Genomic DNA, 22,572 nt, shown 5'->3' on the forward strand with positions numbered 1-22,572 from the left:
GGATAACTGGCTGGTTAGACACAGTGCGATTGTAGTTGTAACGGGGGATGCCCAAGCAGCTGTAGGAGGCAGAGATGGCCAAGCTGAGATTTACGGGATGGAGAAGGGTCAGGGGAGGTGTGAGTGGAACAGCATTCTAGGTGGTGGGAACAGCAGGGGGCATTGGTGTACAGAGGGCTGATCTTCAGCTCCGCTCTGTCACTCACAGAAAAGGAGGTTCAGCCCCTGGCCGGCTCCTCAGCCCCACCCCCACCCGGCCCAGCCATCTCCCACCTGGACCAGGACAGTCCCTTCCTCCCTGGTACACAGGCGCTGTCCCCATACCCTATAGTCTGTTCCTCATCACAGCCAGACGAGGCCAAAGTCCCCGCCAAGCTTGGCCTCTGTTTGAGCAGCTGCCAGGGTCACCTCGCCCTGCCTGGCTGAGTCAGGCCTGGCGTGGCCTGAAGAGGAACTTCCTCACCAATCAGGTCTGGTAGGCACCGGGGCAGGCAGCAGGCTCCGGGCGGCTGGGGCAGGGCCTTTCCTTGGAGGCATCTTTGAAGCAGACTTTCCACCCAGACGGGGCTTGGAGTCCCTGGGCTCGCAGCCCCCACCGGCTCCTGGGGGGAACCAACTCCCACGAGGGCCTGGAGCTTGGTGCTCCCGAGCGAGGTCTGTGCCTCGTGCTGGGACCGGCCACAAGCCCTCCATGGAGCAGATGAGGAGATGGAGACTCAGAGAGGTGGAGAGATCGACCCTGGGTCCCACAGCCTGGCCTGGCCTGGGACTCTGTGAGTATTTGGAAACACACATTTCAGGGTCAGGCTCCCTCGGTGACAAATCTGGGATCACAGATGGGACTCTGGCTCGCCGGGTGAAATTGGGCAAGTCGCTCTGCCTCGCTGGGCTTCAGTTTTCTCATCTGCAAAAGTGGGGTGGTGACGGCACCCACAAGTGGGAAGGGGGACAGCACATGTGAAGAGGGAGCTGTGCTCTAGGGCTCAGAGGACACTGAGCAGGTGGGCAGCTGGAGTGGAGGGGGAGGGGAGGGGAGGCGGATCATCCACGGCCTCATGGGCCTTGGGGAGGACTTTGGCTTTTACCCTGAATGAGGTGGGAGCCAGGGAGGATTCTAAGCAGAGGAGGGGCCTGACCTGATTCAGGTGTTGCCAGGCCTTTTCTGGACACTAAAGGAAGAACAAACTGGAGGGGTGAGGTCAGGAGCCACGAGATCAGGTATGATGGGGTCTTGGGCTGGAACGAGGCAGAGGGGAGGGGAGAAACCCAGAAATCTTTGCTCATCTTCATGTTTCTTGCCCAGCTGGGCTCCCAGGAGCCCAAAGGCGAGGCAGGCACTTTAGCCCAGGAGGTTGCTGGTTGGGGTGAGGGTGACATGGGCTGGGGCACAGCAGAGTGATGGGCGGGGTTATACCTGGCGGTTCCCAGGTCAGAGTGGCTGGACCACTCAGGCAAGTGCAAGTGCGTGGGCTGCTGACAGATATACATGTCACATGCCAGGCTGGGAACAGCCCTGCTGTGCCCTTAAGAGCTTGGGGCTGAGTGGCAGGGTATGAGGGCTCCCCCCTCCCCCGTCCGGCGCGGAAATCCAAGCCTCCCTTCTCTGGCCTCAGGATCTGATACTGATCCACTTGCCTAGTTAGGGCAAGTTCTTCTGCTTCTCTGGGCCTCAGTTTCCTCACGTGTAAAAGGGAGGATAATGCTAATACCCATACATGGGAAGAAGAGCAGCATATGCAAAGCCCTAAGGTAGAGCCATGCCCTTGTATCATTCAGCCCCCAATTCTGCCTAGGACATTTTCTTTTTTTTTTTTTTTTTTAAGATTTTATTTATTTCTTTGAGAGAGAGAGAATGAGAGACAGAGAGCATGAGAGGGAGGAGGGTCAGAGGGAGAAGAAGACTCCCCGCCGAGCAGGGAGCCCGATGCGGGACTCGATCCTGAGACTCCAGGATCATGACCTGAGCCGAAGGCAGTCGTTTAACCAACTGAGCCACCCAGGTGCCCCTGCCTAGGACATTTTCTGACCAGGGCTGGAAAGGCCATGGGGAGGAGGAATCTGCCCGTGCAAAGGCTTGGGGGTGAGCAAGGGGTTGGCACATCCAGAGCATGAGTGGGGGCTGGAGAATTCTTTTTTTTTTTTTTTTTAAGATTTTATTTATTTATTTGAGAGAGAGAGAGCACATGAGAGGGGGGAGGGCCAGAGGGAGAAGCAGACTCCCTGCCGAGCAGGGAGCCCGATGCGGGACTCGATCCAGGGACTCGATCCAGGGACTCGATCCAGGGACTCCAGGATCATGACCTGAGCCGAAGGCAGTCGCTTAACCAACTGAGCCACCCAGGCGCCCAAGGGGGCTGGAGAATTCTTGAAGACTGCTGCTTCACTGGAGCTGGGAGAGGAACCACTGGGGAGAGATTTGAGACCACAAGTAAACCGAGACATCCCCACATCCTCCTTCCAGCGGAGGCAGCCGGACCACTCAGGCCCCAGTCACATGGCCCGGCATCTCAGAGCCCAGCTGGACCCCTCTGCTTCCCTTGTCCTGGACTGGGGCACATCCCACAGTGGCCTCAGAGACCCCTGCGATCACTCAGGCCTGGGCAAACGTCTGGTCACCTCCGTGCCTCAGTTTACCCATCTGTAAAATGGGGAAACGATCGTTCCTTCTGCACCTGTGAATTGCAGGGCCATGCTTCATAAACGCTTGAGATTATACTTATGGCGGATTATTGTGGGGATTAATCAGAGGGCAGAAAGAGCATCCCCCGGAGTCTGACACCCCCAGCCTCGGTCCCGGCGCCTCTCCTCTCCTGCCCCCTTCAGAGCCTCAGTTTCCCTACCCCAGGCCCGAGGGGCGCGCGGAGGCGGCCTGGGGTCCCCGCGCCCCTCCGGCCGGCAGGGGCAGCACGGAGCCGCCCCGCACACCCGGAAGGGCCCCGCCTCCGGCCCCGGCCCCGCCCAGCCCGGGCAGCCCAGAGCCGGGAGGCGGCGGCGGCGGCGACCACGGCGGGGACGGTGCGCGGGGCGGCAGCGGCGGGACGCGCGCGGCGCCATGGCGGCCGCCGAGCGCCGCGCCTTCGCGCACAAGATCAACAGGTAGCGCGGCCGCCGGGCCCCTCCCGGGCCGCCCGCACGTGTCCGAGCCCCGCCCCGGGGCGGCCCGGCCCTCCCCGGCCCCGGCGCCCCCGAGTCAAGCCCCTTCCGCCCGGGCCGACTCCGGCCCGCTTCCTCCGGCGGGGGCCGGGGGCGGCGGGAGGCGGGGAGGGCGGCCGGGGTCCCCGCTGGGGCCGCGGCGGGGCTGCGAGTGCGATGGCGGCTGAGCCGAGGTCCGCCCTGCGCGCCGGGGGGTGGGGTGGGGGGACGCGTGGGGGCGTGTCCGGGGGGCCTTCCTGGAGGCGGCGGCTCAGGGAGAGCGGGGACCGGGAGCCCTCCGCGTCCCTCGCCACCCCCCGGTCCTTCCCGGGTCCCCGAGCCCGAGGGCATGGGAGCGGGAGGGGCCTTCGCGACCCACCCTCTTTCCTGGCGCGGGGCTGGGATGCTCCTGGAACCGGGATTTGGGAACAGGGATGGTGCTCTTGGAGGCCTTGGAGGCCCCTCGGGAAGTTTCCCGTGCTCTTCCCCCGCTGCCAAGGTCCCGTGCCCAGCTGTCTGGGGAGCAGGGGACAGCTGTGGATGCCCTCCCCCGCCACCCCCCCAGCCCTGCTTCAGGCTCTCCCAGCGGCGGCTGGACGCGCTGGAGATGGATGGGTGATTGAATGGAGGGAGTGGGGGCTGGGGACCCAACCAGCTGGTGGGCAGACGGGGGAGGGGACAGGCGCCAGGCGCTGGGGGATCCATTTCCGTGGCCACTGGAGATTGTAAGAGACTCAGCCCGGGAGGGGGAGGTCAGACTGGGGCTGAAGAGCCTCTCCCCCATCTTTGCCTCCGTGGCCAGAGTCTGCCCAGGGGTCCTCTCTACAGGGGACCTGTGCTGGCCACGCCCAAGTGAAAGAGCGCCCTGTGGGTCCAGAGCTGGCCTGATGGAGACACAAGAAAAGATCCCACCCTTGGTGGCAGATACAATGGGGTAGACAGAGGAGTAGCACAATAAAATAGATTATGTATTAATGATAAGTGCCAGTGCTATGGGGACACGCAAGGCAGGGAAAGGAGATGGGGACAATGGGGGCCATTTTAGATATGAGAAGCAGATCAGGAAGGCCAGGACGATAAGGTGACAATTGAGCAAAGTTCTGAAGGAGGTGAAGGAGGCATCCGTGCCCATATGTGGGGGAAAAGCAATCCAAACACAGGGAAAGGCAAGTGCAAAGGCCCTGAGGCAGGAAGAGGCATGGTGTATTTACAGGTCATCTGAGGAGGCCAGCCAGTTTGGAGCAGAGTGAGGAAGGGGACAGTGGGAGCAGATCGTGCGGGGTCTTGTGGGTTGTGGGGAGGACCTTAACTTGTATCCTGAGTGAGGTGGGAGACATGAAGAGTTCTGAATATATGGATGTGACCATGTGTTTGGAGCGTAGTAGTCAGGCAATTTTTATGTTCTGTTATCTTTATGTTCCCAAATTGCCTCTCTGTCTTGGACCTTTGGCTTCTCTGAACGCGTTTCTTTGCCACTCAGTCTCTGTGTTCTTGGGTCCTGGCTTCCACTCCAGTAAAAAAGAGAGGTCCTGGGTCCTGCCCTGGGGAATAGATGCTACAGAGCCCAGGGTAAAAAGAGCAGAGAATGATCCTGGGGCCCCAGTGAACCACAGCAAAAGGCTCACGTCTTCTAGCCATCCTTTGCCAGGGCCTCCAGAGCAGCCTAGTGGACACCCAGGTGTCTACATGCTCAGATCTGGGCCTATATTCATCTATTCAATCATTCAGTCATTCATTCCACAATGCCATATTGACCCAAAAGTTAAACAGTCCCCCAGTTTCTTTTAAAAAAACACACAAAGATTTGGGGGGACAACTTAAAACTAAAAGTAAATAACATGGACAAACATTACTGTATGCAATATAACTTGTTCATTTTTTCACTTATACTGTTTAAAGTAAAACACAATGTGGAATGGTGATAATGGCCAGCACTTATAATATGTTTATGGCTGGCTGGTCCCCAGCGGGAATGCCATTTGTCACCAGAGCCTGGTGACATAGGTATAACTATAGAAAGCTGGACTCACAGTCCAGTGACTGTCGAGTGTCTCTTGTGGGGAAGTGAGCCCAGGAGTGTGTGGCCCCAGGCTTCAGAACAATCTCAGAAACTGTGTCTCTTCCTGCCCCCACATATCCCCCGTTCTTCCAGGCATCTGATAGCGGCATCTTCATTCGGCCCCCCAGCTGTCTCCTGCGGGGCAGGTGGCATTTCTCACTCAAGGAAATAGTGATTTCATTGGAGGCGTGGGAGGGCAAAGAGACATGTATTGACCAAATTCCAAAGGTGCCTCTGGGATTTCAAGGAAATGTCTCCCTCCCACCCCTGCCCCCCAATACATCTGCAAACGTGAGCACACACACGTATTGTTACTTTCTACCTTTAAAAAAATGGTGACATCTGACATGCATCTAGAAAAATGCAAAGTTTAAATAGTAGTTAGTTATAGAACCAATGCCAAGGTGGCGCCTGGCCGGCTCAGTCAGTGGAGCACGGGACTCTTGATCTCGGGGTCATGGGTTCGAGCCCCACATTGAGGGTAGAGATTACTTTTTAAAAAATTAAAAAGCAGGGGTATCCGGGTGGCTCAGCCGGTTAAGCGTCTGCCTTCGGCTCAGGTCATGATCCCGGGGTCCTGGGATCAAGCCCGGCATCCGGCTCCCTGCTCAGTGGGGAGCCTGTTTCTCCTCCCTCTGCCCCTCTCCCTCCCCCTGCTCGTGCGCTCTCTCTCTTGCTCTTTTATGCGCTCTCTCTGTCTCAAATAAATAAATAAAATCCTAAAAAAAATGAAAACACAAAACAACAACAACAAGACAATAAATACCAGGGGAAAAAGTCACTGGGGTCAAAGGCAGAGATGAAGGCAGTCTCTATCTCCTGGGCCACCCAACCTAGCCGCCCCTCCTGATCTGCACCCAGTTCTGTCCCCCAGGGAATTGCCATGCTGATGGCAGCTGCCCCCACTTCCTCACTTGCGTTATGGTTTCTCCAGCCGGGCTGGTTCCCTGTGCGCCACGGGTTACTTTTGCCTGCTTAGAACATCTTATCAATGGAATCACATGGGGTGTCGAGGCTGTGTGCCCAGAGTCTCTCACCCGATGTAATGTCAGGAGGAGGAGGGCTTGTCTGTGCCGTCGATGGGCGGGTGCATCCTTTTTCATTGCTGCATACTATTCCTCCCGCCCGCGCACAGTCTCTATCTTCGGTCAAAAAACATGTGCGTCTTTTCACTTTGGGGTTGTCATGACCGGGCCTGCCGTGAACATTCTCAGCCTCCTGAGCATCTACGCCTCTGCGTGGAATTGCTGGATTGGCTTATCTTCAACTTTGCTTGGTCATTGCAGACGGTTGTCGAAAAGGGTTCCCCCAGCAGCAGATGAGAGTTCCTGTCGCTGGCAGGCAGATCATTTGTCTTTAAAATGTTCTGCCAGTCCAGGAGGGCTAGGGTGGGGTATAAAGAGAAATCTCTTTATGGTTTTACATGGATTCATAGTCTTCCCTCACTTTTTTACTCAAGTGGGAACACGCAGCGTCAGAGGCTTATGCCATTCTCGTTTCTGGTTTTATCTCCTCCTCCCCTGTGGGGATAGATTTCTGTTAATCCGACCAGCCCTGGGGTGAGGTCCACAGTCTCACATGAATTCCCAGTGATGCCACTGCTTCATCTTTCTCCTCTGAGTGTCTCTGTAGGATTGTTGACTATCACCTTAGGAGGTCTTGTCTCAGCAGTAGCTGTAACCCACCACCTGATCTTTGCGGTGTCTCTCATTGCAATCCTGAGGTCACTTCCTGAGGAAAACCAGTATATTCAGCTCAACATTTTGCCTCCTTTTAAGAGATGTGCTCCGTGGGGGTGTCTGAAGCAGATCTGATGTGGGCGTGAGAAAGAGAGGAATTGGGGATGACTCCCAGGCGTTGAATTGGGGGTCCTGAGCATCCCCAGAGGGCGGGGCTGCCCTTAGGGAGACGGGGAGGATGGCAGGAGGGCAGGTTATGGTCAGGCTGCATGCCTGCAAGACCCCACGTGGGCATGCAAAGGAGGCAGGTGCCACACAGAATGGACCCAGGGATTGTCCTTGTTTGGGTGGTCCTGAAACCTGGAGGCTGGATGGGACCACTGTGCGGGGGGGAGCTGAGCGTGGACATGGGAGAGGCAGGTTGGGAGCCTCTGTTTTTGGCCCTGTTCCCCAGCATGGGCAACGTGGAACACCACGTGCTGGGGGGCACGGACTCTGACTTCTGGCCCACAGGGGTTTGATTCTTGGCACCTACCGCATTCGGCTCTCTAACCCCAGAGGCCTCCCGACCCGCCCTTTTCTGAGCCTCACTCCTCTTCTGGCCCAGCATAAAAAGCAGGGCCAGAAATTCCAGTTTCCCAGGATCCTTTTAAGGCAACTTAGTGACAGCAAGCCTTAATTGAGCACTTGCTGTGTGCCGAGCCTTATACTCAGAACAGTTCGATAAGGTGTGGGTACTGAATTGTACAGTACAGAGGTCCAGAGAGGGAATGATACTCATCCATGCTTGCCCAGGCCCAAGTGCAGAGCCCTGTGACACAGGAAAGTGGCTCCCATGGCCACAGTGTTGAGGACCGACCCACTCGGGGGCCATCTCTCCAAGGCCAAAGACAAAATGAGGTGGGAGTCCTGGCTGTCCCTCCTCCCCTCTCCCTGCTCTGTTGGTGCCCTGGTCCCAGCATTTTCATAAATCATCCCCCAAGACCCTGTGTGCCCAGGCTTCCAGAGGAGGCGGCCCTAACTTTGGGAATTTGAGGACGAACAGCTCATTTGGAACACCCTTTGAATTTCCTAGAAGATCCTCCATCAGCTCCCTCCACACCCCCGAACAATAGAAGCAAGACTCTGGGACAGTTGAGAGAGAAAGTAAATAGAATACAGAGGCAGAGGAGTGAGGCTGAGGTCTCAACTGGAGGCGCCCATGATGGGTCAGGGTCATGGTCAAGTTTTGTTTGATGGATTTTTTTTTTTTTTTAATTTATTTGACAGAGGGAGACACAGCGAGAGAGGGAACACAAGCGGGGGGAGTGGGAGAGGGAGAAGCAGGCTTCCTGCAGAGCAGAGAGCCCGTTGTGGGGCTCGATCCCAGGACCCTGGAATCATGACCTGAGCCGAAGGCAGATGCTTAATGACTGAGCCTGCTTAACGAACCCAGGCGCCCCTGACCTATACGGATTTGAATTCAGAGGCTTCCAGATGACCCCCGTTGGTCCCAGTCTCCCCCACCCCCACCTGTCTTCCCTGAGCCCACCGCACACATTCATCTCATCGGTGGTCCGTGGTTTGTGATCAACATAGTACTTCCGGGGGGGTACAACTTTTCATTATGAAAACTTCCAAGCATAAAAGTGGAAAATGGGAGCAAGGCCCAAATACCCAGGCAATTGCCTTCTCAATTTTAAGAGGGATTGAGGCCCAGGGGCTCCTGGGTGGCTCAGTTGTTAAGCGTCTGCCTTCAGCTCAGGTCATGATCTCAGGGTCCTGGCATCGAGCCCCGCATCGGGCTCTCTGCTCAGCGGGGAGTCTGCTTCTCCCTCTCCCACTCCCCCTGCTTGTGTTCCCTCTCTTGCTGTGTCTCTCTCTGTCAAATAAATAAATAAAATCTTAAAAAATAATAATAATAATAAATTTTAAAAAAGAGAGATTGAGGCCCAGAAAGGGTATCCCATCTGCCCAAAGCCACACAGCTAAAATTTCTGGGGCTTCTCCTAACTCACGGTGGATTTGGCAAGTTGGAGCAGGAGGGAAATGGGGAGGGATTCATTCCCCTCGAGAAAAATTTATTGAGTACCTACTGTGTGTGGGGCTGGTGCTGGGGCCTGCATGGGGACCACACAGCCCTATTCCTGCCTTCGTAGAGACCCCGGGAAGCAGGAGTCTCCATGCTTGGAGGACAGAGCCCAGCCACAGGGTCTTTGCACTTGCTGTACCCTTTGCCTGGAATCCTCTTCCTCAGATAACTGTGCGGCTCTCTCTCCTTCCCCTCCTTCCAAGCTCAGCTGAAGGAATTGAGTGCCTGGGCGTACCAAGTCCCAGATTCCTGTGCTGGCCCCCTCCCCTGTGGGTCTTGCCCCTTCACCCTCCTCCTCCCTGACTTGGAAGGCCAGCACAGGTGAAGGTGGCCCAGGAAGGCCATAGCCCAGATCTTGGTTACTGGGTGTGCTCTGTGAATCATGCTGGTCTCTTAACACACGCTCAGGTGGGTGAACTGAGGCTCAGAGGGAGGAGTAACTTGTCCAAAGCCCCATAGCAAGGATGGGACAGGGTGGGTGGAGGTCCCCCAGATGAGGAAGTCGAGGCCAGGGACCAGGGGGCTGGCCAGCCAGGACTCACACCCATTGCTGGGCATCAGGGATAAAGAAGGATCTGTGACCCTCATGCCCTGCCGGGAGCAAATCCTTCCATCTGTGCTTGGCTGGTGTGGGGGTGGGGGGTTGGAAGGGCCCCAGGCCCAGCTTGGGGGGTCCTGGGGTCTCTGTATCAACCATAGCCCTGGGGCCCTGAGGCTGAGCTCTGCAGATTCTGAAGTCCAGGTTCTCCTGGTCCGTGGCCTGGGTTTTTCCTTCCACAGCCTGGATTTTCCTCTTGGAGAATGAATTTATTGGCCGGAAGTGGAGTTCCCAGGGCCCCATCGCCCAAGTTGTCATGTCCTCAGTGGCCCCTTCCCTTTCCCCGCAGGACAGTGGCTGCGGAGGTGCGGAAACAGGTGTCCCGGGAGCGCAGTGGCTCCCCGCACTCCAGCAGACGCGGCAGCAGCTTTCTGGGGGTACGTGTTTGGGAGGTGCTCCCCTCCAGGACCCTGCTCTCTAGCAGATGTGGGGTTCCGCTCTGCCCGGGCCTGGCCCCACCCACCCCTCCCACTAGTGCCCTGTCCTGGGTGGGACTGTCCCCACTCCTCTTTCCCTGTGGGTGGGGAGGGTAGTCCCCTCTCTGCAGCTGCTGAGGGGTTTCGGGGGGGCAGCGCCGTGGGTGGTCAGCCTGATGCCGCCCCACCTCCTGCTGCCGGGACCACCCAGATTGGGGGGTGGGTATGGGAGGTACTTCCAGCTGCAGCGGAGAGGGAGTGGGGCCTGAGGAATTGTCTTTCTTCGCAGCAGCCAGCTTGCCTTTCCTTCCAGCATAACCCTGCCCCTCCAGGCACAGGGGTGTGATTTCCTGCCTGGAAAGAGGGGCAGGGCAGGCCATGCTGGGATGGGGGTAGAGAGTCTGAGGTCACTGTCCTCCCTGGCTCCTCACAGCTCCAACACCCTCCATGGCTCCCACCGCCCTCTTGCTCGAGCCCAAGCCCACGCCCCCCCACCCCCTTCCTCAACCCCCAGGGCCGGGCCCACAGTCCCCTTGCTCCAACCCAGGTCCCACTGACTGAAGTCATTGAGCCCCTGGACTTCGAGGATGTGCTCCTGAGCCGGCCACCAGATGCCGAGCCTGGGCCCCTCCGGGACCTGGCTGAGTTTCCAGCCGACGACCTGGAGCTCCTGCTACAGCCCCGGGAATGCCGGACCACAGAGCCCGGGATCCCTGAGGATGGGTGGGTTCAGCCCCACGCCCTCCTTGTCTGTGACTCCGGACTGCCTCCGTGCCTGCCCCTCATCCACATCCCCCTTCCATCAAGCTCGCCACAGCCCCAAGTTCAACTCCTGGCTTGGCTGTGTAACCTTGGGCAAGTTACCCTCTCTCTCTGAGCTTCTGTCTCCACATCTCCAAAACGGGCAGAAGGGCAGGCCCTACCTCAGGCCACTGGACAGATGAACACCATGCCCTGCCTCTGTTTACCCTGATTTTATTTTGTGCAGAAAGCTGGATGCCCAGGTGAGGGCCGCAGTGGAGATGTATACAGAGGATTGGATCATCGCTCACAGGAGGTGGGTCTGGCTCGGGGGCAGCTCCAGGCAGAGGGTCAAGAGGCCAGGTCTGAGCCCATTGGGCCAGTCCTCCTGCTTATCTGCCCACTGTCACTGCAAGGGCAGCTGGACTTCTCTGGTGGATCACAGGGAGGGTGGAAGGCCTGGCAGGCATCACATGGACCTGTGGGGTGCCTTCATCCCTGCTACCCACCCAGCCCTGCCTCCTCCTAGGTACCAGCATCTGAGTGCGGCGTATAGCCCCATCACCACGGAGACGCAGCGAGAGCGACAGAAGGACCTCACTCGCCAGGTCTTTGAGCAGGACACTTCTGGGGATGAGAGGTCCGGCCCAGAGGACTCGGTGAGGGAGCCCCGGGCACGCGTCACCATAGGAGTGTGTGGGCTCTGGCCCCAGCTCTCGGTCACATGTGACGGGAAGTGACCCAAACGGCCTTGAACCCAAAAGGAAATGTGTCAGTCCCGTGAGTTAAAAGTTAAGGGTCATGATTATGAACACACATGCTTAGTGTGTACTAAAGGCTTTATACTTGTCCTCATCTTTCATCCTGGGAGGCAAGGCTACACCCGTTTTGCAGATAAAGAAACTGAGGCACAGCAAGGTGATTAGAGGAGCTTCACTGGCCCACTGGGTTCTGAGCCAGTATTCACCGGGCTCCTGCTTTATGCCCACGATAATCCTACCAAGAGTTCCTGATATCGCTTCCATTGTTACTAGTTTTAGATGTAGATGAGGATCCTGAGGCCCTTCGAGCTGGGTTCGGGGACACAGGGTCACAGAGCTGAGTGGGGCTTTGAACCAGGGTGGTCTGCCTCTGACCATATAGCTGGGTCAGGGAGGCCAGGCAGGTTACCCTGAGCCAGCGACAGTCCCCTTGGGAAGAACTCTCCCTCCCCTGTTGACAGGGAGCAAAACCCCAGGGAAAGTTCTCACTGGCCCAGCCCACACATGTCCTTACCTTGGCCCCAGGAGGAGCCTCCCCCAACGGTGGTAAAGGAGGGGCGCCCTCCCAAGCAGAAGGTTCTAGAAAGAGGCTCAGCAAAGCCTCAAAGTGACCCTTGTAGCGGTGACCCCCCCACACCCCCTGGGCCTCAGCTTTCCCATCTACACATTGGGCATGGGGACAGTCTCACGGGAGCGGGATTGAAGGTGCATCCAGCCGGCGCTCCGTGTTTGTGCCTCCTCACCGGCAGGATGACCCCCGGCACTCCTCAGGCTCCCCAGAGGACACCCCGCGGAGCAGCGGTGCCTCCGGCATCTTTGACCTGAGGAACTTGGCCGCCGACTCACTGCTGCCGTGGCTGCTGGAGCGCACAGCCCCTGAGGATGTGGACCGGCGGAACGAGGCCTCTCGGCGGCAGCACCGACCCCGCGCCCTGCTGGCGCTCTACCCGGCACCTGATGAGGTGGGAGCCCCCAGGCCCGCCGCCGACCCTATGTGGTATCCCACCAACATTCACTGGGGGCCTGCTGTACACCCTGGGGTTTTTTGTTTTGTTTTGGGGGGTTTATTTTTTTTATCTTTTTTTTTTTTTAAAGATTTTATTTATTTATTTGAGAGAGAGAGAATGAGAGACAGCACAAGAGGGAAGAGGGCAGAGGGAGAAGCAGACCCCCTGCTGAGCAGGGAGCCTGATGTGGGACTCGATCCCGGGACTCCAGGATCATGACCTGAGCCGAAGGCAGTCGCTTAACCAACTGAGCCACCCAGGCGCCCGTTTTGGGGGGTTTAAAAAATATATTTATTTATTAGAGAGAGAGAGATCGAGAGTGCGGGCATAGAGGGCAGGGGCAGAGGGAGAGGGAGAGAGAGAATCTCAAGCTGACTCCCGCTGAGCGCAGAGCCCATCCCATCACGCGAAATCAAGAGTCAGAGGCTCAACCAACTGAGACACCCAGGTGCCCCTGGACACCCTGTTTTTTTTATTCAATTCCTTTTATTGGATGTCTACGACACGCTCTTATATTTATCCCAGCAGCATTTATTGGATACCTACCATATACTCCTATCGTCTTTCAACCAATACTTAATGTATGCTTGTGTATAGTCTTCTTAATTCAAACAGAATTTAATCAACTGATATTTATTGAGCACCTCCTATATATGCCTATATTGATCCAAGCGACATTTATTGGGCACCTCGTGTATACCCTGTATTTTTATTCAGTGGCTTTTATTTTATATATACTCCTATATTTATCCACCCAGCATTTATTGGGCACCTATTATATACTTCTCTATTCAACCAATGTTAATTATGTGCCTATTGTATAATCCTTTATTTAATCAGACAGCATTGAAGCAACTCCTATATCTTGAGGACTTATGTTTACCCTACCAACTTTTTTTTTAAGTAATGTCTATGCGCAACATGGAGCTTGAACACACAACTCTGAGATCAAGAATTGAGGGCTCTACCAACTGAGCCAGCCAGGCGCCCCTACCCAACCAACTTTTATTGGGAACCTAGTGTATACACCTCTGTTTTCATTCAGCCATTTATTGAGTGCTTACTGTATACTTCTATGTTTATTCAATCGGTACTTACGGGGGGCCTAGTATATATCCCTCTGTATGTCCAGTCAGCATTAATCAAATGTTTTCTGTAGACATCTATGTTTATCTAACCGCCTCTTAGTAGGTCCCTATTGTATGCCTCTGTATTTAGTTGACCAACATGGATGGCAAGCCTTGGAGGTACAGACATGAACAGGATAGACTCAGTCCCTGCCCTCAGAGTTCACAGTGTAGTGGGGGAGAGACCCTCTTCCCAAGAAATCGCAACCCAGGCCGAGTGGTGCCGTGATGAGTTGCCGGATATTGGCCCTCACATGGCCCTCTGTGTCCCAGCCATGTGGCCCTTTGCAATAGGGCATGGTGAACACCTGGACAAGGAGCCTGCTCAGGCCTCAGTGGTCAGGGAAGGCTTCCTGGAGGAAGTGCCGGCTAAGCTGCGACCTGGATGAGGAGGGGACAAGGAAGGGCATCCAGGCAGGGGGAATACAAGGAACTGCAAGAAACTAGTCAGGCTGGGGGTAGAGCTGGTCTCAAGCCACGCATTCCAAGCCCTTCTTAAAGGACGTGTCCCAGCTGCCCTCCCTGGCTCTCGGCAGGACGAGGCCGTGGAACGCTGCAGCCGCCCCGAGCCGCCCCGGGAACACTTTGGACAGAGGATCCTGGTCAAGTGTCTGTCGCTGAAGTGAGTGTGCTGACTCACCCCCTCCCTTCAGACGTGCGAGTCCCCACGTAGGTCCCGGTGCGCGCGCACATGGTGCCCATTGCCCAAGCTGTGTGCAGCCCTGAGACCCATGAGGCGGTCCGGGCGCTTTTAGGTGGGAAGTAAAGACTTCCTTTTCTTGTTCTTCAAAGCCACCAGGCCTTAAGCACCGACTATGTGCCAGGCTCTGTTCTCAGCCCTTCACATGCATTACCCCTAATCTTGTGAGATAGGTGTGGGTTGGGGGGGAAACCGAGGCACAGGGTGGCAGTCATTGTGCGCGAGATCACATGACTTGTGAGGCCGGAGTCTGGCTCTCGCTCTGCTGGGACCCAGCCTGGTGGGGGTGCTGGTGACCCTGGACCTGGCTTCCAGCTGACCGAGGCCCCCTCCACATCAGTCCCTGGGAGCAGCCAGAAGTGCGTGGGAATGGAGCTGAACAGGATGTGGCCTTGGACCTAAGCCCAGCCCTGCCCCTCCCCACCCTGAGTTCCTGCCTGGATGGGGGCAGGAAAGGGAGGCCTTGGTCTGGCCTGAGGCCCGGGTGGGCCGCCTGCCCCAAGCACTAGGGCTGGGAACCAGCTCTATGAGTATCCAGTCATTCAGCAAACACTCATTGAGCACCTACTGTGTACAGGACATGTAACCATGGAATGAGCACACAGGGCTCTCTAGGTGGGGGGACATGGTACACCCAAAGGCTGGGAGATGTCTGGAGGGGAGAAAATGAGGCCGAGAGGTGGGCAGGAGTGGACCATGCAGGATTTTGTTCTCAGCACACTGGGGAGCCTCAAATTTTAAGTTTTAAGATGCTTCCTTAGACTCGCATGAGGAGTGGGAGCCAGCAGGGCAGAGTAAGACAGGAGGGTGGTTACAGGGACTATTCAGGGGAGTGAAGATGGGTCTTAGCCCAGGGTGGCAGAGGACACCCCAGAAAGGGGGGACAGGGAAGCCCAGGAGTTGGGAACTTCAAGATGGGGGTCATTGTTGTGCCAAAAGCTTCCTCTGTATCCGCTGAAGAAGGGCCATAGTTGCAGGGGAAGGGCTCTGCCTGAGTTACAGGGCCAGAGTGGGGGGCAGGATCTCAGGGGCTCAGTTTCCCCTTTTGCAAAATGGGACAGGCTTTTCCTACAAGCTCTTAAGTAGCAATTCTTGGTGGGCCAATGGAAATTAGTCCCCACCAGCACCATAATGCACCACGCCTGGGCTGGGTCTCAAGAGGGAGTGGGGTGTGTGGGTGGTGGGAGTTTTAGGGACAGCCTCTGCCAGAGTCTTCCCATTCACTGTAGGTTTGAGATCGAAATTGAGCCCATCTTTGGCATCTTGGCCCTGTATGATGTGCGGGAGAAAAAGAAGGTAGGAGCCCCTTTCTTCCCTTTCCTACCCCAACCTTCCTCCTTGTTGCAGGGCAGTGGGCTTCCTGGAGGTGGTGGCCCAGCTGCCTTTCATGTCCCCAGATCTCAGAAAACTTCTACTTTGACCTGAACTCGGACTCCATGAAGGGGCTGCTGCGGGCCCATGGCACCCACCCCGCCATCTCCACCCTGGCCCGCTCCGCCATCTTCTCCGTGACCTACCCTTCGCCCGACATCTTCCTGGTCATCAAGGTACCCGCTGGGGCTGGGTCAGGGGGTGATAATGGTAAACGCCAGAGGGTGGCCCCTGCTTTCATGGAAGAGGATGGCCAGGTCACCAAGAAGGGTGATCAAGTCTCTTGTGGGGGAAGCACAGGCAGCTGGGTAGCCCAGAGGAAGTTCCTGACCCAACCCAGGTGGGGAGAAATCACGGAGGGCTTCTGTGGAGAGGTGACTGCTAAACCGGGACCCATGAGTGGGCGGCCTGGCACGTGCAGATGGACATTTAGAGTGTTTTTTAAGTTGAGAGTTTTTCAGTTTATTAGGGAAGAAAGACCTAGTTGGCACATTTGTGTGAGATCTTCTGTTTCTAGGAGTGGGCTCAAATTTCCTTCCCTAAGACGTTCAGTTGGGTTACACGAATGACACTAATTGAGCACCTACAGGCAGGCGCTGCTCATGGTCAGTCAGGCTACACGGGGATTCCCACCTTTAACCTCACCGCAGCCTCAGGAGGTGGGGGTTGCTGTGGCCTCCATTTTACAGATGGGGAAACTGAGGTACAGAATGGGTTAGGGACCTCTTTAGGCTCCCACAGCCCCCAAGTGGTCAGGATTGGCATCCGGCCATGCTTGGAGTGGCCTCTTTGTATATTAACAAAAATATCAATGTAGAGAAAATATGGAGACTTGGGTTTGGAGTGGGTTCAAAGGGGAGGGGAGGGGGCAGCTGGCCAGGCAAGCCAACTGCTAGTGCTCAATCCGGAGGACAGTGGGAGCCATGGGAGGTGTTGGAGCGAGAGCCCTAGCTGGATGGAGTGTCTGAGGGCCGACGAGGGGGCCAGGTGATTGGAAATGGGGTGGGAGGTTGGGGTCCGGACAAGGCCTCACTGGCCCTGCCTGCCCCCTCAGCTGGAGAAAGTATTGCAGCAGGGGGACATCAGCGAGTGCTGCGAGCCCTACATGGTGATGAAGGAGGTGGACACGGCCAAGGTAAGCCTGTGGAGGCTGGGCGGGGTGGTGAAGGGGTCACCGGGCAGGGTAGGCCTGGGGCACTGAGCTTGTGGGGTGTGTTGGGGGGTCTTCCCACAGAACAAAGAGAAGCTGGAGAAGCTGCGTCTGGCGGCCGAGCAGTTCTGCACCCGCCTGGGCCGCTACCGCATGCCCTTCGCCTGGACCGCGGTCCACCTGGCCAACATCGTGAGCAGCGCGGGGCAGCCGGACCGCGACTCGGACTCCGAGGGCGGTGAGGAGGCGGGGCTGCCTGGCCAGGGGCGGGGCTACTGGGAGGGGAAGGGGCGCCCTCTGCTGGCCGGACTTGGTACAAGGTCGAGTCTAAGTGTCTCTCTGGCCCTCCCCGCCTCCCGTTCATCTCTGCCCCCTCCATTTCCATCACTGCCTCCCCTAGAGCGCCGACCTGCCTGGACTGACCGCCGCCGGCGTGGGCCCCAGGATCGGACAAGTAGTGGGGATGACACCTGCAGCTTCTCTGGATTCCGCCCAGCCACGCTAACTGTCACCAACTTCTTTAAGCAGGTGCCATGGCCGTGGGGCTGGGGGAGGGTTTCCCAGGGATAAGCCCCGTTACCCCGCTGTGGGCGCACGGGCCCCAGGGACCCAGTTTACGTGGGCATGTCCCGTGCAGGAGGCCGAGCGGCTCAGTGATGAGGACCTCTTCAAGTTCCTGGCTGACATGCGGCGCCCGTCTTCTGTCCTGCGGCGCCTGCGGCCCGTGACTGGTGCGTGGTGCACCCCGTAAATAAGAGCTGGCACTTCCATGCGGTCACTCAGCAAACCCACACTGAGCACCTGCTCTGCCAGGCCCCGGGGACCCACAGGGGACCGGATGCACAAATCCCTGACGTCAGGGGCTGGATCTTTAATGGGCATCATAGACAAGAAACATAATAAGACAGACAGTGGGTCAAAGGGGGACATGGTGGCAGTGGGGACGTGGGTCCTGAGGGTAGAGCTGATCGAATGTGGAGGCAAGGTACAGCAATCGAGGGTGACTTCTGGCCTTAGCACCTGAAGGACAGCCACTAGAGGGCATCATGGAAAAGTCAGAGCCCCAGCCCTGAAGCCCAGAGAGGGTGGGGCCGGGCCTGGGAGGCTCCTGGGCAGGTGCAAACGCGCTCCTCTCTCCCCAGCCCAGCTCAAGATCGACATTTCCCCGGCCCCTGAGAACCCACACTTCTGCCTCTCCCCGGAGCTGCTTCATGTCAAGCCCTACCCAGACCCCAGGGGCCGGCCCACCAAGGAGATCCTGGAGTTCCCTGCCCGTGAAGTCTATGCCCCCCACACGAGCTACAGGTACAGCCCCCAGGGCCCAGCTGGGCACTTGAATGGGGGGGGGTATTCATGCATCATGCAGAGCAAGGTACCGTTTCTCCCAGACACACACAGACACCCGGAGTGAGATACCACTACTCCGCTTTAATGGAGGGCTGTGTACGCATGAAGGGTCCCATGTCCTGCCTCCACCCCTCCACACACACATGTCCTCTGTCTGTGTCCCCGCCTGCTTCCGTCTCTCCTCCGTGGCCAGAAGCAGGCCCCGGCACCCTGGCCGACCCCAGGGGGCAGGCAGCTCCTCTTTGTGCAGGGGCCGCGTGGGGCATGGCAGCGCCCCTCCGTGTAGACTGGTCCTCAGTTCCACCCAGGCAGGCTCAGGCCGGGAGCGCCGCTGTATGGAGTCTGGAAGGGAGATGAGGCTCAGCCAAGGCAAAGGGGCCCCCATCCAGGTGCCCTGTACACCTCCCATCCAGCGGCCCCGCCCAATCAGTCCCCTCCAGCCTCACCTCTCCTGGATCTGTCGTAGCTGATGCTGCTGTGCGGCCATCTCCCGCTTCTGTCGCTGCACGTGGCCTGTGAGCGCCCACACGATGTGGCTCTGCCTGTCAGCGTGGGCCTGTGGGGTCAGGACAGAAACCTCAGCTAGGGCCCACTCACCTCCCATCCCCCAACCCTACATCGGTATGACCTAACAAGTCGCTGCTACTCTGTGGCCTCAACTTCCCCATCTGTTAAATGGGGATGACAGAAGACTTGCTTCATGGGGGGGTTATAAGCATGATACGGATTATTTTATTTTATTTTTTTTAAGATTTTATTTATTTATTTGACAGAGAGAGACACAGCGAGAGAGGGAACACAAGCAGGGGGAGTGGGAGAGGGAGAAGCAGGCTCCCCGCAGAGCAGGGAGCCCGATGCGGGGCTCGATCCCAGGACCCTGGGATCATGACCTGAGCTGAAGGCAGTCGCTTAACCAACTGAGCCACCAAGGTGCCCAAGCATGATACGGATTATTAAGAGGCATGGCTGGGTAGTTCCTGGGCGCTCAAGAAACACTACCAGTTACTCTGATAGTATACATTTTGTTGAGTAACTTCCATAGCCCCTGCCCCATGCTGAGTATTTTATCTGTGTTGAGTCCCTGTCTCTGCTCTGAGATGTGAATTGTTGCCCTTATTTGCAAATGGGGAAACTGAGGCATGGGAAGGGACCGGGGTTTTGCCCAGGGTCAGATAGGTTAGAGGCCATGGCACTGGGAGGCTGATCTGGAGATGTCTCTGGGACTCAAGGCTCAGAAGCGAGTTCTTCGTGGGAGATCAGACTCTCCACTCCACCAAGGCCAGGAGGCTCTTACCTTTAAGGCCTCAAATTCTTGCTGGGCATGGCCCAGCCAAATGCCCCTCAGCTGGACTTCCAGCCGCTGCATGCTCTCCCGTAGCACCTGTTGTCCCTGGGCCACCTCCCCTAGCGCCTGGGCCGTGGCCTCTGCTTGCAGCTTCAGAGCATCCTCCTCCATCTGAGCAATAAATAGTGGATGTTAGTAGGACGACCAACTTGTCTTTGTTTGCCTGGGACTTGCTTAATTTTAACACTGAAAGTCCTATATTCCAGGGATGCCACCCCCCCCCCAATCCCAGGCAAACCCAGTTGGTTACCCTAGACAACTCCACCGCAAACTCCTACCCACCCCACGATGCCTCAACTGCAGTGCCCACCTGCATCTCCAACAGGCTTGTGCGTAGCTCCTGGGCTGCATCCCGGCCCCGGCTGACCTCCTGCCCCAGGAGGCCCAGTACACGGCCATAGAGGCCCAGGCTGTGCCCCGCCTTTGTCAGCCGTGCCTCTGTGGCCCTGTACACACCGTTGAGGGCCTGACCCAGCTGCAGGGCCCCGTGGAAGAGGAGGGTCAGCTGCTCATGTTGTGCCGGCTCCAGGCCCCCGACGGGCGCTGCAGAGGCGGGCCGGGCCACTGTGGCCAGAGCACACAGAAGGCACAGTGCGAGCTTGGGCATGGCTGAGGCTCTGAAGGGTGCGGCCACAGTGCCACTGCCACCAGCTTTTATGCCCCAGCACCCCGCTAACCCCCGGTCAATCGTTAACCGGCCAGCTGGACGCCCCGGGTTGTGCAAGGGCCTGGCGGTGGCGCGACAGTTGCATCAGGCGAATGTCCGGTGAGGCCACGCTGAGATCACGCCGGCTGGGGCTTGGGGCCAGCTGTGGACTGGGGGGCACTGGTTGAGGACAGGCCCAGGCCCCGACGGGGAAACCTGAAGCTCGGAGCCTCAGTTTCCCCGCCCGTGGAAGGGACGACAACAGTAACAGACATGGTAGCCATAGCAGTGAGGGGAGTGAGCGTCTTAGCTCGGATGGTTTGGGGGAGGGGGTGCAGGGGGCAGAGATCCTCCCAAGGCCGCACAGCCTGACTGCAGGCCCCGTGTGTGCCCCGGATCAGGGCTAGCTGCCATTTCTGCTCCTTGGATGACTGTGGGCAGGTGCCTCTATTCTCCCCCCCAACACACACACATACACTGTAAAATGGGAGAAACGTTCATCCCCCCTCTTCGGCTGCTTGGAGAAGTAAATGAGTTGTTTCTCGTGCTGAGCGCTTAGAACAGAGCTGGGCCTGCAGTAGGTTCCATGTTAACGTTTGGTACAATCCTTGTCGCTCCCCTTGTTTTCTTATTACTGGTATTGTTATGAAGGCTAAGCTGGGAGGCTCGATGCCCCTGTTATACAGATAGGGAAACTGAGGCCCAGAAGGAGGTTGGGGCTTGCACAGAGTTAGCCGTGAGAGGGAGAGGCAGAACTCTGACTTTAGCCCAGCCCCACTTCTGATTCTGGCCTCAGTTTCTCCACCCGAGACACAGGCCTCCTAACTCTAGTGGCTTCTCCTGGGGGAAGGGCAGTCAGGCCCCTGAGCGGGGGGGAAGGGGCGGGTCAGCCCAAGTGGGGGCTTGGGCCTGACTGCTGGCCGCCCGGGCCACCTTCTTGGAACCCCAACCCTGAGCACCCATCTGACCCTGCTCGACACCCCCCATGCCTCAGTGCCCCCAGAGTCCCTCTGTGTCCCCACCCTCAGATGTACTGTTCCCCCATCTATGCTCTGAGGGTACCCACCTGTCCCCCACTCTCTGCCAGTGACATCTCTCGCCCGGTGCTCATAATTGCCCCATATGCCGCCTCAGCTGTGTGGCCATCGACGCCCCCCCACCCCCATGTCCCAGGCCAGGCTTGTGCCGGAAGCCCAGCCCCGCCTGTCCCTCTGATGCCCCCCTGCCCCCGCAGGAACCTGCTGTACGTGTACCCACACTGCCTTAACTTCAGTAGCCGCCAGGGCTCCGTGCGCAACCTGACCGTGCGAGTGCAGTACATGGCGGGGGAGGACCCCAGCCAGGCCCTGCCGGTCAGTGGCCGTGCCGGGGGCGGGGGCGGGGGTCCCGGCTGGGACGTCCCGGGGGACCCCTCACGCTCACCCTCCCCCAGGTCATCTTTGGCAAGTCCAGCTGCAGTGAGTTCACCCGAGAGGCCTTCACCCCCGTGGTCTACCACAACAAGTATGCGGGGTGGCGGGATGGGACCGGTGGTGGGGACATGGTGGGGCAGCAGGAGGGGAGGAGGCTGCCGCTAGGAGAGCCGGCGGCGGATCCTGAGGCAGAGAGCAGACCGTGGGGCCAGGCAGCACTGGGGTCTGACTTGCAAGAGGGGATGGGGAGGGCCAGGGGGGTCCCCGCCCCCAGCAGAGCCCCATGCCAGGTCCCCAGAGTTCTACGAGGAGTTCAAGCTGCGTCTTCCGGCCTGTGTGACCGAGAACCACCACCTGCTGTTCACCTTCTACCACGTCAGCTGCCAGCCCCGGCCGGGCACAGCGCTGGAGACTCCCGTGGGCTTCACTGTGAGACCCCCACCAGCCCTCACCCCCACCCCCCAGCCCCGCTGACCCCCTGTTTGGCCCCAGACCTGACCCCCAGCCTCTCCCCAGTGGATCCCACTGCTGCAGCATGGCTGCCTGAGGACCGGCCCCTTCTGCCTCCCTGTGTCTGTGGACCAGCTCCCACCCAGCTACTCCGTGCTCACACCAGACGTATGTGCCCTGGCCCCCTGCCTCCCTTCCCAAGGCCTTGTCCCCCGACAACACTCCCCAGGCTCCCACCACATGGTCCCCGATCTGTGCCGTGCCTTCCTTCCCATCAATACCCCTGGGAGCCTTGTTGCCCTCTGTTAGGGCCTCCGGGACCCCTGGCTGCTCCATCCCCCCCATTATACTTTTGTGTGTCCGACTGTCCCCACATGTCCCTGTCCCCCACTAGCCCGGCCTCATTACCACCTCCTGCCCCTGCACTGGGGTCTGACTTGCATTCCCCACTGTCCTTCTGCTCCAGTCCCCCATTCGTAGCCCTGCCTGCCTCCCTGACCACGATCCCCCCAGTAGTTCTTCCAGGTCCCATCACCCCCATTAATGCTGTCACCTGTCCA

At 58.0% G+C, this 22,572-nt stretch overlaps 2 protein-coding genes across 30 annotated transcripts in view; one reads left to right on the forward strand and one right to left on the reverse strand.

Annotated features, from left to right (window-relative positions):
* Positions 1 to 466: 466 nt before the first annotated feature.
* Positions 467 to 22,572, forward strand: part of DOCK6 (dedicator of cytokinesis 6) — a 44,555-nt gene continuing 22,449 nt past the window's right edge. For 10 of the 29 annotated variants that reach the window (XM_064570694.1, XM_064570699.1, XM_064570705.1 and 7 more), the window contains exons 1-19: positions 469 to 773; positions 1,156 to 1,218; positions 9,829 to 9,916; positions 10,503 to 10,678; positions 10,944 to 11,012; positions 11,226 to 11,355; positions 12,207 to 12,419; positions 14,128 to 14,213; positions 15,521 to 15,587; positions 15,689 to 15,838; positions 16,717 to 16,797; positions 16,897 to 17,050; positions 17,213 to 17,340; positions 17,450 to 17,543; positions 17,955 to 18,117; positions 21,385 to 21,502; positions 21,583 to 21,653; positions 21,853 to 21,991; positions 22,079 to 22,180. In XM_064570694.1, the coding sequence (XP_064426764.1) occupies positions 709 to 773; positions 1,156 to 1,218; positions 9,829 to 9,916; positions 10,503 to 10,678; positions 10,944 to 11,012; positions 11,226 to 11,355; positions 12,207 to 12,419; positions 14,128 to 14,213; positions 15,521 to 15,587; positions 15,689 to 15,838; positions 16,717 to 16,797; positions 16,897 to 17,050; positions 17,213 to 17,340; positions 17,450 to 17,543; positions 17,955 to 18,117; positions 21,385 to 21,502; positions 21,583 to 21,653; positions 21,853 to 21,991; positions 22,079 to 22,180 (2,157 nt within the window). In that variant the 5' untranslated portion in view covers positions 469 to 708. Of the gene's footprint in view, positions 774 to 1,155; positions 1,219 to 2,945; positions 3,097 to 9,828; positions 9,917 to 10,502; positions 10,679 to 10,943; positions 11,013 to 11,225; positions 11,356 to 12,206; positions 12,420 to 14,127; positions 14,214 to 15,520; positions 15,588 to 15,688; positions 15,839 to 16,716; positions 16,798 to 16,896; positions 17,051 to 17,212; positions 17,341 to 17,449; positions 17,544 to 17,954; positions 18,118 to 21,384; positions 21,503 to 21,582; positions 21,654 to 21,852; positions 21,992 to 22,078; positions 22,181 to 22,572 lie in introns of those variants that run through there. The other 19 variants (XM_064570708.1, XM_064570772.1, XM_064570790.1 and 16 more) reach the window with 6 other exon arrangements.
* On the reverse strand, positions 18,151 to 20,142 carry ANGPTL8 (angiopoietin like 8). Its single transcript, XM_045862977.3, has 4 exons — positions 19,815 to 20,142; positions 19,454 to 19,615; positions 18,606 to 18,715; positions 18,151 to 18,501 (listed from the first exon to the last, which is right to left on the reverse strand). Exons 1-4 carry the CDS (start codon positions 20,109 to 20,111, stop codon positions 18,474 to 18,476), a joined length of 597 nt encoding a protein of 198 aa, XP_045718933.1. The 5' UTR covers positions 20,112 to 20,142; the 3' UTR covers positions 18,151 to 18,473.

This window comes from Mirounga angustirostris, unplaced genomic scaffold, assembly GCF_029215605.1.
Source record: "Mirounga angustirostris isolate CCGP_5_RB_7025 unplaced genomic scaffold, mMirAng1.0.hap1 SCAF_1, whole genome shotgun sequence".
NCBI classification, from domain to species: Eukaryota; Metazoa; Chordata; class Mammalia; order Carnivora; family Phocidae; genus Mirounga; species Mirounga angustirostris.